The 18,577-nt window shown below is 41.6% G+C and overlaps 1 protein-coding gene across 9 annotated transcripts in view; it reads right to left on the bottom strand.

Moving 5' to 3' along the window:
- CACNA1G (calcium voltage-gated channel subunit alpha1 G) overlaps positions 1–18,577 on the bottom strand; it is an 807,943-nt gene that overhangs the window by 409,220 nt on the left and 380,146 nt on the right. For all 9 annotated transcript variants that reach the window (XM_085617142.1, XM_085617143.1, XM_085617140.1 and 6 more), the window contains exons 11-12: positions 13,536–13,650; positions 9,721–9,876 (exon numbers count right to left, since the gene is read on the bottom strand). In XM_085617142.1, coding sequence (XP_085473268.1) covers positions 9,721–9,876; positions 13,536–13,650 — 271 coding nt within the window. The remainder of the gene's footprint in view (positions 1–9,720; positions 9,877–13,535; positions 13,651–18,577) is intronic.

Genomic DNA, 18,577 nt, shown 5'->3' with positions numbered 1-18,577 from the left:
GCATGGAAGCCGCTTTCCCTCCGAGGCCCCTGGCTCTCTTTTCGCTGCTGTGTGTAAGAAGGTACACGCAAGGAATTAGCAATGGTGCTGTGTACCCTGATACAAGCAAGCAATTAGGTCTCCTTGCCCTGTTTTCGTGGTTAAAAAAACCAACAACCAGTAATTGGGGTGCAGAGGGCTCCTATTACCCTAGGGCTCCGGTGCCACTGCACCTGTTGCACTATTGATAGCTACGTCCCTCACTGCAGTGGTACATTTCTCATAATGTCTGACAAGAGCTGAAAAATGACGCAGGACGCTCTCTGCTACAAACAAAAGGGTGTGTTTCATTGATTGATTTAAAGCCACGATGAGAAAAATGTTATTTCATGTGTGACAGAGACAAAGCATGTATGCTTTCACAGCATGCCGTCTACACCAAGCGACAACATACTCGCTCGCGGTGCTGCGGGCCTTTGCACATGTCTGCACGGCCGTTCTAAGGGTTTGTGCTACATCATAGAGACATCAATGATGAAAAGGATGATTTCCCCTTCTTCTGTGCCATATATTTAAAGTAATGTAGGTCTTACGTGATTAACGTCATGAATGGCGCAGAATTAATTCAAATGTATATAATCTGTTTGTTTAAAGTGATTGATTTGACATGTCCTTTCATTTTAGGATGTTTGGTATTGAGTGATACTTTGCAAAACAAAAAAGGAAAAAAAGAGAGCTCTATTCGTGCACATTGACGCATCATAGTGCCAAGACAATGTTCTAGCACTCTCTCACAGCCCGAGTCAGTAATTTGCTTTATTGCGATGGCCATTGTCTTTGGAGGGTATTTCAGTTCTCGCTCAAATGTGCTTATTTCGTTCCCTTTTTTTTGGTTCTCTGGTACGTTTGATATTTACCCGTAATGTATTCATGTTTCAAAAGTAAGGGAACACTTTTTATTTTTCATAATGTGTTTCTACGTCTCTTCATCGTGTTGCACCTGCTTCTCTCTGGTACTTTCACAACATGTGTGCGTGCCCATGACTCATTGGCGTAACTCCTCGTGTGCTGTATTGTCACCGTGAGGATCATTAACAGTGCACACGATGCCTGCTCCAGACCTTTCTGTCCTCCACTCAGGGCCGGACTGGGAACCAAAACCGGCCCTGGCAAAGTGCTCTATTTGTTTACTTTTAAAGCAATCGCAGCACCCGTTCTTTACCTTAAGATTTTCTAAGCTAAATCATGGGTGCCGTCATTGCAACAAAAGTAAATGAATAGGAAAAAAGCATATGGCCACCATTTTTTCCATTTGTTTACTTTTGTTAAAATTGCAGCACCCGCACTTTAGCTTTCAACATCTTAAGCTAGAGGGCGGGTGCCACGATTGCTTCAAAAGTGAAGAAATGGAAAAAACGGGTTTATTCTATTTCTTTACTTGTAATCGCAGCACCCGCACTTTAGCTTTCAACATCCTATGCTAAAGCGCGGGTGCCGCAATTGCTTAAGGTCTTGCATTTGTGAGATTTTGAGCTATTGGCATTGTATTTATGTGTTTAAAAAACCTGCAAGCGGTGTTCACGCAAATGCAAGACCTATTGCATTGCAAATGCTTGTTTTTCGTGCAAACACTTTTCCTTAGGACCCTCAGTGAACCCTGGTCCTCGCTGAGCATATTTTCCGACACCCGGATCAGTTATTTCTAGAAAGGCTAAGGTTTTCGAGTATTTTCCTTATTTTTTCTGTAACACAACTGTATTTTATTATAAACAAAACAGGTTTTTTGTATCAAACTTGGCTTCCAGATTTTACTTCAAATGCAAAGTTTCTCTATATCATATCTGGTCATGTGCTTCCTTCAAGACCCACACGAGATATCTTCTACTATGGAACTAGGCTTCTGTCTGGCTCATGGCGACCGAGAGGGTGAGCAGCAGTGCTAAAGGAGCAAAGGAGTTTTACCCCAAAGGCTCCAGCGGAAGTCCACGTTTGTATCTAAAGTTCCCTGATAATACAGCAGAGGCATTTCTGCAGAAAGTGCTCCCAGCCATATCACGAGGGCACTTTTTGCTAAGCCAGGAGCACTTTTGTCAAACTATAGTGCTAGGAAGGCAAGGCGACCCACCCAGCATTCATTTTATTTGGAAACAAAAAGCAAACTTTCAATGCAAAGGTTGATGTCTGGGAAACAGGACAGCAATAGCTCTGAGCATGAGGGGCAATGCTACTTTTTCAGAGAACGTTCAAGCCGCACACAGATACCCTGGTAGCAAATTGTCTCTGCATGCCGGCCCTTGAACGTTTGGGTCTTCCAACAGTTGGAGTGCAGCGGCTGTGTGCCAGATGGGCCACTGGCGGTCACTTATGATGATGATGAAGCCAGCTGAGGCTTCTCTATTTAAGCAGAGCAAATCCCATACATATAATGATGTGAAACATTCACAAGTGTTTGATGAATGACATGCATCCACCACGCTATAAATACCCCAATACACATTAGGCCTCTTCACTCTATTAATGACTCAATAGATATTGGGCCTTTTCAGTCTATCTTGTTCTTAGTTTAAATTTATTTTAGCCCCCCACATCCCACCAAGTATTTAGGTGGGCTATTGTGGCATGCAATTTTGCATTTGATGCCATGTATTTTGCCTAAGTTGATGAAAATATTCAGATCAAAATATCTCATGTGTAAATCAATTGGGTTTTATTATTATCTCATCAAAAAATTATCAAACAATAAATATATCTCTATCTCATCTAAGTAGTGGATTATCCCATGTAAGCAGTGGACCATCAATAATATTAAATTAACTCAGGCATAAATGCTCATCACACACATAGTCCTCTTCTCACTGACACATTGTCAAACATGAGCACGGAGAAGGGGCTCACAGCCAACCCTCACTAAACTGATTTTATTATTGAATAAGACAACACTCATTTCAGTTGTGATATTAACAACTTCCAATACAACTGCCATTTCTGGTGTTAAATAGTTTTTTAGTGTTCTTAGTCCTTTCCTTTATGCAATTTAAGGGTAAAGTCAGTCTGCTTGAATATGATTATCTAATAATCTTTAATTCATATAATATGATTCAAAGGTTTCAGCAGGTCTGTAGTTTTTAAGAAACATTGACAGATAGTTGGCATAGAGGTTGAGAAACACAACCACAAACTCCTTTTTTGTACTGCAAATGAACCAATATTAATATCAAAATTATTCTTTAAAACATATAAAATCTACAAAACATTAATGGATCCCCAGGACAAAACCAGTTTTCTTGTGGGCTATATTAATGTCTTATAGATTTTGAGGATAAGGTATGTTACAACCATTGTAAGATATTCAGTGCTAATTATGTTCTTTCATCATTAGCTATCATTCCTTCCTTGAATCATCTACATAGCCTTTCATCAATTAGTTGCCTCATTTCATTTGTGGAGTTTTCAAGTTAGCCTATCCTCTCTAGGATATTTTACTTTACCCACAGTAACACCGTGTCCCTCTTTGTTGGCTGCTGCTCTAATTATGTTGTTTCTTTTTAAAATGTAGTTTTTGTCCTTTTATTGATTACAATATGTGCTGATAAAACGGTTTTGTAGATCTTCTATCACAAATTATTTATAGTATTGCTGTTTCTTCTTCACTTGGTGGTGATTAGAAGAAAGATTTATTTTAAGCCAACCATCTTACCATTTTTGTATATACGGCCTGATGTTGTTTATTTGTCTACATCTTCATCATCTAAAGCCAGTTGTCGGAGTGTTTTTGTGTCTTCGGTGTGATGCTCTTTTCTCCAAGTTCTTCTCCATTCTATGGATTGCCTCCATGTGAGGAACAGTTTCTTTAGATTTACTGTACACACAAATGTTTGTAATGCTATTCTTACTTAAAATTCAAATCCAAGGTTTAAATAAGAATTATCTTCTGGAGTGAGGATTTTTCATGACAAGTTAACCTGCCTAGTATCGTTCTAACTTTTCCGATCATTCAACTGCTGAAGATGATATTGTATCTCTAACAGTGGATTTGATCGTTGACTCTGTACTTCGACTTAATACAGCCATATTTTTTTGCATATAGGCATATATTTATTGGCTTACAGACACATCTACCCCTAAAGGCCTGTTTTGTTCTTAATGAATTAATAATGCATATTTTTTCCATCTCCACATGGCATCTGTTTCTTCTGTGTAATGTTTATTTCAATATCTACTCCCAATTTGCTAATCTTATCCTTACATTGACCCATCACCCTTTTCACATATTTTACCACCAATTCTTTCATTTCCCTTCAGCACTGATTGGCATTTGAATTCCATTTCATTAGCAGCTTCAGATTTTCAGATCCATGGAGATATCCATGAAACTTTCAAATGTTTATAAAGTAGTGTGTATTTCTACCAATTGTTTCTTTTCATGCTTTTTTACCATCGTCATTTGTAATGATCAAGTCATATTGTACATTTTGTCTGTCCTGTTTTATTTATAGCAGCTGCATTTGTCTATTCAATTATTTCTGCTGCAATGCAGGCTCTACTTTCGTCTTCCAGCCTCTACAATGTCATTGCACTGCAATGTTGCCACTAACTTTACCAATCATTCTGATGTTTGTTATTAAATTTTCTTTAGAAGTATTTATTGACAGTAAATAACTACATTTAGGCTCTCTTGTCATTTTTAGGTCTCGCCTGGCGTTGCAGCGCGCATGCGCTGATCGCTCTGCGAGGGCCTTTTGGAATCGATACAGTTTCGGAAGGGGACTTTAAGCCATGCCCTTGTTTTCAATTGGCTTGCGTCATCGTTTATGTTAGCGCTGGTGCGTGATTGAAAATCGGACTTTTGGGTTACCGCCTTGTCCACTTTTAGGACGACCCATGCGGACAGGCCGACGCCATCTTTGTTTGGCGTGACGTAGGAGGGTGCGATGCTAGCAGAAACGCTGGCTCCTCATTGGGAATTCTACCAGCTCCTCCCTTCCCTTACCCCTATTCAAAAGCAAACTCCCCAGAGTTGCGCTGTTCGTGGGCTTACATCGTGGAGTTGCTGGCAGCGCCCCTTGCTTTTCTCTGCCCCCGGTGCTCGCACACACAGAGGTGGTAAGATTACACTTTTTTTTACAACAATCTACAACATTCGCGTAGCTACGAAGGTATGCGGCCAAAAGGTGAGTGTGCCTTTGATTTGTGTTCCCAGTTTTGATTCGCAAAAACACAGCCTCTCTACCTCAAAGGAATTCATTCTCAGCAAATGGCTGAACATACACTAAATCCTGTTAAACTAACACCTGTTGTAACTCCTGTTCGGACCCACCACTGAACAGCAGCTCGCGTCTGGAAACGTGATTTCAGAGACCCGGGTCAAGTGAGTTCTTCAACCATTGAACGTCACTTCCGTTACATGTCTTAATTTACGCACCTACAGGTGGTGCTGATAGCTGCTTGCGGTTTGTCAGCGGTCCCTTTAAACTGTTCTGAGATGCAAGAACATTGGGGCCAAGAAAGAGGGACCGGGGGGGGTTATCACTTCCAACCCCCACCAATTTTATTTTGGTTTGTTTGGGTAGTTTTTGTTCTTTACTCCCTGATTCGTTTTCTGCGTCTCCACATCTTCCTGCCCCATTGCTTCCTTCTGCCTGCCCGTTTCCCCTCGCCCCTTGGTGCTTTTATTGGCCACCGGTGGTGTCACATGCTAATGAAGTGCTTCGTTTCATAACTATTTCTTTTTCCATATTGGTAGATTTGCAGTTATTTTTTTAGCTTTTTCTAGCATACTGGTTGTATTCTTTCAGAAAAACTTGAGGCCCCTGTTTGAGTTTTGGGACACTGTTGAGAAGGTAATTAGACTCCACGTGTTCGAATGAACTGGGGTGTTTGCCATGCATCTTTCAGTAGCCTCGTTTTTGCCTTGCTTTGGCAGAGTGAGCTGGTCACCTTTGCAGAGCGGTTTCTCATTCAGTCCACTCTTGAAAAGCCAGCTTGCTGCATGCAGGGTTTCTAAGCTCCTTACTCTGTTTGCACATTTTTGACGTGTCTGCTTTGTATGCGTCACCTCCATCGAGGTACACCAACCTTAATTGTCCAGCTGCTGGCACCAGTTGCCTTTCAGCAAAAAATTGCAAGATGGTATGTCAAGGGTCCAACAACATCAGTCCTCGAGGGCATCCTCAGATATGACGTCAGGAAGCCTGTCATGGCACGAAGTTACCTTTTCAATGAATGATTCAGTGGGTTTCAAGTAATTACCAGTTTGAGCAGATTGGTTTTCCAAAATGAGCGTGCCATGATGTATCTACCGTTAAGGAGGCTGTCCTTGCCTTTGGGTGTGCCCTGCTTGCTAGGCTTTGTAAGCTTCCGGTGCCAATGGATATATTTTGCACTTGTTCTGACCTCGGAGGCACCAGAGCTACTTAAACAAGCGTTGCCAACGCCAAGTTCTCACCTTATTGTCCTGCTGACTTTGTCTACTTTTTTGGGCATTTGTATGGTGAATAATTGTAAATAGTTGCACGACATGCGTCAATTTTGGCTGCAAGTTTCCTCCAGAAATATGGTAAAATAACCGGGGGAGGAGGGGCTCACCTCATAAACTCGGTGCATTTTTAGAGGTTCCCGTTCTAGATCAATTTAGCGTTACACTGCATTTCTTAGTTCTGCGGGTCTCTTTGTAAGTAACAGTTTATTTATAGATAGATAGGTCGGTGATAAATGTGTCAGTTTATCTATTACTTTGACAGCAGGCGATGTTGACCTGTGCAACATGTGCTACTGGGCAGGGTAGGAGTGAAACAGAAATAAGCTCGGGGAACCAAAATAAAAGTTGGATCCATTACGGAATTATATAGCTAAGAAATGGCCCATATTTGTAAACTGGGGCAGTTTTGAACATGTGAAGACACATTGTTTAGGGGTTTTGTAAGACATTGAAAACAGCATGGATTTGAGCTTGCTGCAGGCAATGTTTGTTTTAATGCCAGGAAAATCAACAGTAATAAAAACCAGCCCAGCAGACCATAAAACATGCCCACAAAGAGACAACAAGCATTGAAAATGCAATAGGTCTCGCCTTTGATTAAGTTAAAGCCATTTGCTTTGCTAATGGTATAGTATTCTAGCTTTGCATTATTTAGTGTATATTTGTGATATGTTGTAGTTGTATGTAGTTAGAATTGTTTTGTTACCTGTGTAGTAGTTTAAAGTAGAGCGTTAATAGGAAAAGAGCAGTGTTTCAGATTTGGGAGGTGAATGAATAGAAGAATAGTATGTGTGTTAATTTCGCATAGTGAGGATTACAATAGCATGAGGCAGACAAAAGGGGCGAGAGGAGAGCAAATATATGCACATATCACAAATATACACTAAATAATGCAAGGCTAAAATACAATACCATTAGCAAAGCAAATGGCTTTAACTTAATCAAAGGCGAGACCTATTGCATTTTCAATGATTGTTATCTATAGCTTGACACATGCAATGGGATTGGGAGTTTTCACAGTTTCTTAAGTTCTTTCCCAGTTTTTTAAAGAAGAAGGGATTGCTACCTTCTTTTAAGATATGTATTCACCTTGATCATTACGATATTTGGAAATATATAACCTTTTAAATGCACGGTGGTTCCAGAAAGAATTTAGGAGACAACGTTTGTAACTACAGCATTTGCCACCGGGGTATGAGGGAAGGCCACAAACCCCCAGTATGCCACATCTCCTCCTCAACCATGCTGCTTGACCTCATCATTGTTAGTTTCTGTTTTCTATTTTACAGCCGTACTCGGCTGTGGAGTTCTGCCATTTCGGTGTTCCATACTTTCCAGTTCCTCTACTATGCTACTGTCTTGCGTAACCTGCAGGTTTTCAGTGGCCATTCGCTTGTGCCATCTATCAATACATGTTTTAAAATCAAATAAAAAAATACATAAATTATTCTTATGTATTAGCCCCCATTATTTATGTGATAGTATGTCCATAAATAGCACTTGGCGCATTCATCACCAAACATCCTTACTTGCAGCTAATTTGCTCTGCGATCTCCACTTGTCCAATGCCAGAACCAGGGCAAGGAACAAAGTGTAGCCCAGGATCAGGACTTCTTTGGCCATCTGGTCCTGCATGTGTTGTGGGGACTCGTGTATTAAGTTATATAAGGATGATGAATGAGAGGATGTCAAGGAAAGGGTTCTGATTTATGCATTAATGATGAGCAGCCAGTGGGCAGTGACTATATGGGTAAAAGCTGTCAAGAGTGGGATAATTTGGAGAGGGACAAAGGTTGAAGGCAATGTGACCAGTGAGAAAGAGTCCATGGTAGTCAAGCCAAGAGAGGATTGGATGAGCATTTCTGCAGAGTGAATAACAGAGGGGGCAGTAACTTGGCAATTCAGGTAAAGACAAGTGTTAAGTAAGAGTTTTTATCTGAGAGAGGACACAAAGGGAATAGGTAAATGTGGTATTACGGTTACAAGGAACTCAAAGGAATAATAATGTTTAGTACACACTTAAGTCCTGATTACGAGTTTCGGCGGTCCTGCAGCCGGTGGTATGCCAGCTCCCCGCTCCAGGACAGCCAAAACTTACCGCCGCCCACCCACCAGATTACAAATCATTTTGTGGTCAAGTGGGCGGGCAGCGTGGCGGCCCCCGGCGGCGCAGTTTTAAAGCCCGAAGCAGTGCATGCTCCTGCATGGGGGGAATGCACCATGTCATGCATTCCTTCCCTTGCAGAAACTGGGGGTGCAAATCTACAGGAGGGCACAACATGTGCCACCTTTCATGCTCCCTCATGCACAGGGGCAGCACTGCCAGGAGTTACATAAAGGAAGAACCTCCATGACACCGGTGGTGGTGAGAAAAGTTTGTATTATGCTTGGCGGTGCCTGTGGGGCACCGCCAAGTATATTGCAGCCCTTAGACCACCCGCGGGACCACCAGGGAATGCAATTCCCTGGCGGTTGTGGCGGTGCAATGACAGTCCGACCACCAAAGCCCTAACAGGGCGGTCAGCCTGCCAGTGCGGTGGTGGCTGGACTGCCACCTCTGCACCCACAGGAGTTTGGTGGTCCTCGGACCACCAGACTTGCAATCAGGGCCTTAGTGTTCGAGGGAATGGGTGTGAGTAGCTCAGGAAGTTCCTTCAAATTGCAGAGGGAAGCCACAACAGGGGCAACAGATTTGGCTTCAGTTTGCAATTTTTTGCTTACTGTAATGGAAATCAAAAATGGTCATTATGCGTCTTTAATATCAGTTAATAGAAATATTTAGCTATGGGACTCACTTGCCTGTAAGTTACCATATACATACTCAAGCCCTCATCTTGGCTTGCAAATCCGTTTAATATGTTGATGCTGGGAAATGCAGTGGTTAAACAAAATACAACTATAATTCCAAATGTGGAGAAATTGAAAGGAATCCTGTTACATTCATAAACCAATCCTTAGAGCATTGGGTGGATTGAAAATAGCGTGGGCTTGTGCAGCTGATGTCCACCCTTTACTTAACACCACACATACAATCTCAGAATTTTTCTTAAACTTCAACTAATCCAGTTTGGCCCTTTGTAATTGTCAATGATTATCTCTTAATTTCCTGCAGTTCTCAAATTCTTCCTTCATATTTTTGAATTGACTCCGTTTCATCACCATTTCTTTGATACATTTTGTCTTATAGCTCGCGTTCTTCTTATGTCTGTGTCTTGCCCCAACTGTTCTCAGCCATTGACACATACATGAGTGGGACACATTACCTCAGTCTGAAATCCCTCCACGAGGATGGCCACTAGCAGGTTAAACAGAACATAGTTCCCAAACGTCATCAGTGCGATGAAATAGAGAGCAGCCCAAGAAGACGTGGAGGCCATGCCATTGTAAAGAACTTTGTTCCAATCCTCCTGGGTCAGAATCTGAGGAGAAGACATTTGTGAAGTTAATAGACAGGCATGTATTTTTTTAACCTACAGGTATTTAATTCACACTTGCTATGCAAGAACACAAGAAATATTGGTTTAGGACATGTGGCAGTTGTCATAGCACTTTCAATCTCATGCAGACATGAGGTGATGTGGCGAGGCGCACCCCATACTAGTAGAAGCAAGTACTGTCAAAGCAAATAGGACTGACATTGGCAAGCCTACAAATTATTTTCAAACATATGCAACAGTAATTATAGAAATTAAAAAGCTACATTCCAAAGAGTACTTGCATTGTAGGCAAATTACAAGAAAAACATTGATACAAGGAAAGCAGAATTGAAAGCACAGGTTGGCTCATCAGTAGACTAGGCAGATGTGCAGACAATGCTGTCACAATGGACCAGTGACTGAAATGGGCTGATTCAATAACCTATGCTGATGGAAGCAAAATAGACTAACTTTTGAATATGCCAAGGAATGAATATGACTGAGAAAACCCCAATATGTGTACGTGTATATGTATATATGTAGATATATATATATATATATATATGTGAAGAAAGCAGATTCCCATAAATCCAACTTCATATGGATCGGCATGACGCGTTTCGGCCATGTTGCCACATATATATCATCCAGTCCATGTGTATGGATGACGTGCGACCTAAACTTCCATTGTTTATGAACAGAACGACACACCACGTAATGCTTAATTCCATTTTATTTCATCTTGGCAAGCACAGCAGATTTCCATTGGGGCGTCAAGACGCGTTTCGGCTTTTACAGCCTTCGCACAGATGAAATAAAATGGAATTAAGCATTTCCTGGAATGTCGTTCTGTTCATAAATGACAGAAGTATTGTTATATATATCTATGTCTATCAATCTATCTATCTACACATATATATATATATATATATATATGTACTAGCGACTGCCAGTACTTTATATATATATATATATACATATATATATATATATATATATATATATATATATATATATATATATATATATATATATATAACCATATATAGCTATATATATATATATATATATCTATATATATGTAGATAGATGGATAGATTGATAGACATAGATATATATAACAACACTCCCGTTGTTTATTATATATATATATATATATATACATATATATATATATATATATATATATATATATTGCTGCTCCCATTGCACCAGGTCCGAGTCACTCGCGGTCGGGTGCTGTAAGTTCGGCGGTGCCGGCCGCAAATTATTAACGCTCCAGAATTTCTTTGTTTAATAAAGAAATGAAAGCACTCACAGGCACAAGAGCACACCCACTGAGGAACACTGCATCGCACTACGTGTACCAGAAGGCTTTGAGAAAGGCAACGCCCACTGAGGCAGGTGACATGAATATAAAAGGTGCGTCAGAAACTTTGCTCTTAGTCACTATGCTTTGCCACTGAAGAAGGGAATATTTGACTCCTGAAACGCGTCTGGCACTTTGATTTACTGATGTCTGAAGCCTGTTTTCTGCCTGCCAGCAAGTTTCCAAATAAACGGCACGAATAACTCAATCTTCGTGTGGTTGAACTCCTTTGGGGCTATCCTGCTCGTGTGGATATATATATATATATATATATATATATATATATATATATATATATATATATATATATATATATATATATATATATATATATATGTGAAGAAAGCAGATTCCCATAAATCCAACTTCATATGGATCGGCATGACGCGTTTCGGCCATGTTGCCACATATATATCATCCAGTCCATGTGTATGGATGACGTGCGACCTAAACTTCCATTGTTTATGAACAGAACGACACACCACGTAATGCTTAATTCCATTTTATTTCATCTTGGCAAGCACAGCAGATTTCCGTTGGGGCGTCAAGACGCGTTTCGGCTTTTACAGCCTTCGCACAGATGAAATAAAATGGAATTAAGCATTTCCTGAAATGTCGTTCTGTTCATAAATGACAGAAGTATTGTTATATATATCTATGTATATCAATCTATCTATCTACACATATATATATATATATATATATATATATATATATATATATATATATATATGTACTAGCGACTGCCAGTACTTTATATATATATATACATATATATATATATACATATATATATAACTAACCATATATAGCTATATATATATATATATATATCTATATATATGTAGATAGATGGATAGATTGATAGACATAGATATATATAACAACACTCCCGTCGTTTATTATATATATATATATATATATATATATATATATACATACATATATATATATATATATATTGCTGCTCCCATTGCACCAGGTCCGAGTCACTCGCGGTCGGGTGCTGTAAGTTCGGCGGTGCCGGCCGCAAATTATTAACGCTCCAGAATTTCTTTGTTTAATAAAGAGATGAAAGCACTCACGGGTGGCGTATCCACGGGTCTTTTATTTCCAGAACAGACGCGTTTCGGCGAACTGCCTTCTTTGGTGTTAGCGGCACACCGTGAGACGCCATTATTTAAACATCACCATGTGTCATAAACATAGACATCGACAGAGGACAGCGTGAATGTTACAGAATTCAGTGACGCCAAATAATGGCGTCTCACCGTGTGCCGCTAACACCGAAGAAGGCAGTTCGCCGAAACGCGTCTGTTCTGGAAATAAAAGACCCGTGGATACGCCACCCGTGAGTGCTTTCATTTCTTTATTAAACAAAGAAATTCTGGAGCGTTAATATATATATATATATTCACTGAAAAAACCATAGGTTTCACACACGTTATAGTTAGGAATCAGCATTTAAAAAACCTTGCAAATTCACTTAAAAAACCATAGGTTTCACACATGTTATAGTTAGGTGGATATTTCACTCTTAAAAAAACCAATGAAATTCCCCCGTTATAGTTAGTTCAGATAACTATAACTCGCACGCTCATGATGTCACATATTACATCACTCATGACATGGTCAGTGGCATCACTCATGACATCACTGATGACATCATCCTTGTGATAGAGTGGCGGTCGCGCGAGTTATAGAAGCCAGTTTAAAGTTTACTGTATGTGCACAAAACATCCTGAAAGAAAAGCCCTGGTTCAAGCAGGACCATGTCCCACTCTCCACCCCAGCCAGTAACCTCTGGCCGTCGGATCACTCCACAAACCCGCAACAGAAAAACAGACAATGCCCAGAGATATGGACTGTCCTGTGCCTGACCACGGTCTTGCAGTTCAGGAAACTCCTAAAACGAGCTGACTAGACCAGAGGGTTCATGGTAAAGCATGAGGAATATCTGCAGAGGTCATGACCTAAAGATGATTGGACTTCAACTCTTCCACTGTCTTTAATTCCAGCTGTACAGTGCTCTGAAGTACCGTCACACAGCACTATAAAAACTCCACAATAAAGAAATATAAATCCCTTCTTTAATCTAAATGGCAGGTTTCTGTAATGCGCTCGCTTGCATATTACTGTCTCCACTTCATAGTGCACGTTTAGTACAAAGCGTATTTTACAATTTCAGAAATTATTAAAAGCAAGGTAATTTGCATCAGTCTTGCATTTCAATTATGTATCATATTAAGGTACTAAAGTAGTATCGTTTAGCACATCAAGGTGGGGTATGTACCTGAAAGACTGTGACTGTCGCCCAGAGTAGCGAGTCGAAGTTCTTTCTGTCTGGCAAGGTGTCCCCGTCTTTCTCGGAAGCAAACTTACAACCGAAGAGATGCATGCCTAAAATGCTGCAGCAAGACAAGAGAAGAAAAGTTTACAAGAGAACACGTTGGTCACTGACTGCCCTGCAGCACATTAGCAATACAACACCTTATTATAATTCATGGGCAAAGCAACAAGGCCACCCACCGGGAGAAAGACCCTTGCTAGCAATCAAACTGTAGATGCATATAACACAGAAATACAGGTTTGGGGAGCCAGCGAGTAATGCAAAAAAAAGAGTGCAATAGTTTATTCATGCACAGTGAACTTGTAATAGTGCGAAGGTGGAGGAAGTCTGCAATGTTGCTGTGGTGCTTTTATTTATTTTTTTGAAGCCGCCAACAGCCAAATTCACTGCAGGTAGGGCTGACATTGGAGCTGTTCTCTGGGAAAAATATTCTCGTCTGCTGTTATGTTTACAGCAGAAGGTTGACTCTTTACTATGCATTAAGGGTTTAGGACATAGTAGGACTAATACCTGCTATGCAATGATGCTGAGGTTAGTTTCTCTGTTATGCCCAGCGCCCTGTAGACATATTAAACAGAAGTCCATCAGCTACATGGTTTATTCCAGACACGGTGTTCTATGTTAGTGATCCTTTAGGGCAGTGGGTATAGTAAAAAGTCAACAGTCACATGGCAGCCACTAATCCTTTTGGTATGCTTGCAGACCTTTACTAATTGTAAAATCACTACCGACTGCTACATGAAATATAGTAAACAAAAATATTTTGCCTGAAGAACTGCTCCGGCATTGCTGCTGCCCATGGTCACTCTGATCACCAACTAAGTAAAAGGTTTTAATGAGGAAGGTGAGAGTTTGCAACTACTGGCAGGGATTTAGGATTGAAAAATGTTCTTCCAAGCACGCTGTAGTGACCTAGCTTCCACTCCAGGGCGTACATTGATAAATAAAGCCTCACTGTACCAGCACCCCCACAAGCTCAGTAAAAATTGGGTCTCCATTAAAAATTGGTGATTCGTAGTTCCACTGAGTGCCATCTTAAAGATTTTTTGGGCTGTGGAAAGACATATTTTTGGGCCTCCGGTTCAGAACAACTTTGAATTTGATTACCTATTTTCTAATAATTCGATCCTGCATGATGTCAAACAATATAATATTGTATTGAAGCTTTCACACAAAACAACTGAAATGTCACTTGCCTGAGACTCAAAAACCCCTAAAATAGCACTAGATAGAGCGAGAAAGAGTCGGAGGTAGAGGTAACAAGAGAGAAAGGCTCCTCCTCTTACTTTAGAAAGATCATGGCCCAGGCACAAATTCTCTCTCGGTTAGATTGCAGGAATTTGCTCTATTAGAGAGCACCTAAATGTGTAACTAAGGTTCTCCAAGATGTGCAGAATGCGGCAGTCTGCATTCTGCTCAACATCCCAAGACAACTTTCAGCCCCTGCAGACCTTACCCACTCTCCACTGGCTCCTGGTTGACCAGAGGGTGACATTTAAAGCCCTATGCATAACATATAGGCCACTTCAAGCTAAAGACCCTCCGCTACTCCTACCTTGGATTTCACCCTACACCCCGGGAGGAACCCTTAGATCAACTATGGATCATCAGGCTATGGTTCCCCATATTTGTACAGTTAGAAGTGGAGGAACCTCCTTTACTTACTTGGTACTGCTGGATCTGTCCGCGGCTTTTGACACTGTGCCCCACAATAGACTGGTCCAAAGACTGATGGAGGGCGGTGTCGGTGGCACAGCCATGAGCTGGATCAGGTCATTTCTCAGTAACAGTCTCCAAACCATATGGTCCCCCGCTTCCTCTCCTGTTATTCCTCCCACACATGTTGGGGTCCCACAGGGCTCTATTTTGAGCCCAACCCTTTTCAATCTATATATGGCCCCTATCGCCCTTCTTGCTGAACAACATGGGGCTAAGATCGTATTGTATGCAGACGATAGTCAGCTGTTGTTCACTTGTGAGAAGGGTGCTGAGTTTGATGGTCGTGCAATAAATGCATGTCTATCAAAAGTTTTCTCGTGGCTGAAAGATAATCAAATGAAATGAAACCCTGATAAGTCTGAGATTATCTTTTACAGCCCTCGTTCATGTGAGGCATGGCACAACTGGTGGCCGCAGGATTTGTCCCCCCCCAGTTCGTCCATGACCATGGTTAAGAACCTCGGAGTCAGACTAAATGCCACGCTCTCTATGAAGTCCCAGATCCAATCTGTAGCCGGGACTTGTTTTGGGATCTTAAGAATGGTGAGGAACTTTCTGCCCCTGCTTTCAGTCCCTCACAGAAAAACCATTGTCCAAGCGTTGGTAACCTCGAGACTGGACTATGCAAACTCTTTGTACTTGGGACTTCCCAGTTACTTAATTGCTCGCTTGCAGGTGATTCAAAATACGGCTGCTAGGGCCATCTTCCTGGCAGGCCCTAGGACTCATATGTTCCCTATTTTGTCATCCCTGCACTGGCTTCCTATTCGGAAAAGAATCCATTTTTAAGCTTTGATTTTGGTTTTTAAGGCTTTTAATCAGATTGGAGTCCCTTATCTTAGACAAAGATTTCCCCATTACATTCCCCAACGTACTCTGCGGTCCTCTACTCAACTCCTGATTCCTGTTCCTAAAGTTTCACTTGCTTGGGTCAGAGGTCGATCCTTCCAAGTGGCCGCCTCCTGCCTATGGAACAGCCTTCCCTTGGCCCTCAGACCTGCTCACCTTTAGGTTGTTATGTGGTTTTTTGCTCAGCGCCGGGACACTCCTGGGAGTAGCCGTGTGCTTTATAAATACCATATTAACATAACTTACAATGTGGCTAAACTGTGGAACTTCCTCCCTTATTAATAACAAACTGGTATTTTCAAAACACCTTAAAACCTGGCTATTTGACAACTAACCTCTATCTTCCTGCCTTGATGTTATGTGATGGCTACTATGTGTAGCAGATGTTGGCGCTGGGATGCCCTTGGTTAGCCAATGTGCATTACAAATGTGCATAGAATAGAATGGAATAGAAGAGAATAGAGGTTCTGATGAAGAAATCAATGAAAGTGAGAGAAATTGAGAACTATCACTTTACCAGGGGGCTCCTTAAGATGTGGGAGCACTAGGCAATTGCCCACTTTCCCCATGTCTTAAAAGGTCTTTGGTTCCACTGAATTAGTTTGGCCAGGCATTAGTGCTGACAAATGACAAGCAGGAAGTCAAATGCTGACCTTCTTGTGATCTTACTGCAGACAGCTTTAGATTTCGGTCGGGACACAGCGTTATACACCATACTCTACATAGCCAATCCGTACTCAAGATTGGATGGCTTTCATGTCCGACTCACTTGCCTACCTCCTACTTGCAGCTTTCCTCCCTTTCAGTGTTTGATATGCCCACAGGAGCCATTTGGTTTCGTAATTGGTAGATTTGTCATTCTTCCTGCTCTGAACACAACATTGCAAACAGAGCCTCGTTTTAAACACCGCCTAGTGGTCAATAGAAACACTGCAGCAGAAATGCTGAGAATAGAACATCGATCTTGACAGGCTACCATGTATAGACACTGGCAATGACAATTGGTCTTACTTGTATTTTAATGCTAAGCAAGACCGATTGGCATTGCGAATGTTTATTTACTTCTGAAAATGACCCCTGTCTCCTGCAATGCGCTCTGTAGAGACAGGAACTTTGGGCACTCCAAACAAGTTACTCGCTCAGGGGATGTCTTCCATAAGTACACCACCCGTGGAAATGAATTCTGACATATTTTGTGCCTGACACACATTTTCGCTTTACAGAACCGATTTTTTTACCCTTTCTCTATAAATAAGCCAGTGGAAAAGACTAGCATTCCCAAGTTTGCATGGGGAAGACCCTCCATGCACGTAATGGAATATGCATTTATGGGATACATATTTTTGACTATTGAACATGCACTGTGTACAGAAACTCATGAGAGATGCAGAGTATGTTGATCACTGATGGCTTCTATGCCAGAGAGACCTTTAGGGTGCGGTAAGGCAGATTGCACTGACCCTTTGGGCCATTTACCACAGGTAGACTTAATTACAAACGTCATCCCTTGAAGACAGATGGGAGATCACCAGTCCAAGACTGTTAAGCCGGGCAGCCACAAGGGAGAAGTAGCAGTGGTTCCTTTTCTAGGCCCCCCCATGGTTATTTAGACACATGATCCTCTATCAACATATATCAAAATAGGTAAACAGTAGGCGTGACCTGATCCTTTGTGGAACTGGCAACACCAAGGGGTGGTGCTAAGAACTCTGTTTCTCTTTCCCCCGCGTTCAGAAACCAAGTAGGGTCTCCACAAACGTTTTTGTAGCCGAGTCTCACAAAGCCTCTGAAATGGCTGCGACACATGCAGCCAAGGCAACTGCTGGGATTGCACTGGCACTGGCTGTTCCCATTCAAAGCTGGGCGAAGCCTTCAGTCCTGGCTCTTTAAAGGGTGACAGGCGACACCACAACTGACTGACCTATTCAGGGTGCTCAGTGTGTGGTGCCAGGCTGTGTGCTGTGCTCTTGGTTTCGTCATTTGATTACTTAGGCTGGATGAGTGCACACGTCTCATAAGAGGGAGCAGAAGCATGAAGGTGCCTGAAGCACCCACTGTGCTGATCCCACTGGCCTGTAGCTGAACTCTTAGTGGACAATGACCTCTTCCATCTCAAATAATTCACTCTGAGATGTCGGAAATCGATTGCTGCAGGGCACTCTTCACCAATATTCGGAAAAGATTTTTAACAAACTGCAGATCTTGCAAAATGCGGCTGCCCGGCTGCTTTTGGTTATTCCCAAATACCATTCTGTGACCCCTGCTCGTCCACTCCTACATTGGCTACCGGTTAAAAGAAGGATTGAATTCAGAGGCCTCTGTATTGCTTTTACGGCCCTACATGACTCGGACCCCACTACTTGAAACAGCGTTTTCAATGATAAGTCCCAAGCAGATCTCTGCGTTCTTCCACAGCA

Source organism: Triturus cristatus, chromosome 7 (genome assembly GCF_964204655.1).
Source record: "Triturus cristatus chromosome 7, aTriCri1.1, whole genome shotgun sequence".
Classification (NCBI taxonomy): Eukaryota; Metazoa; Chordata; class Amphibia; order Caudata; family Salamandridae; genus Triturus; species Triturus cristatus.
The sequence above is the reverse complement of the archived record's forward strand: the minus strand, read 5'-3'. Positions and strand labels throughout refer to the sequence as shown.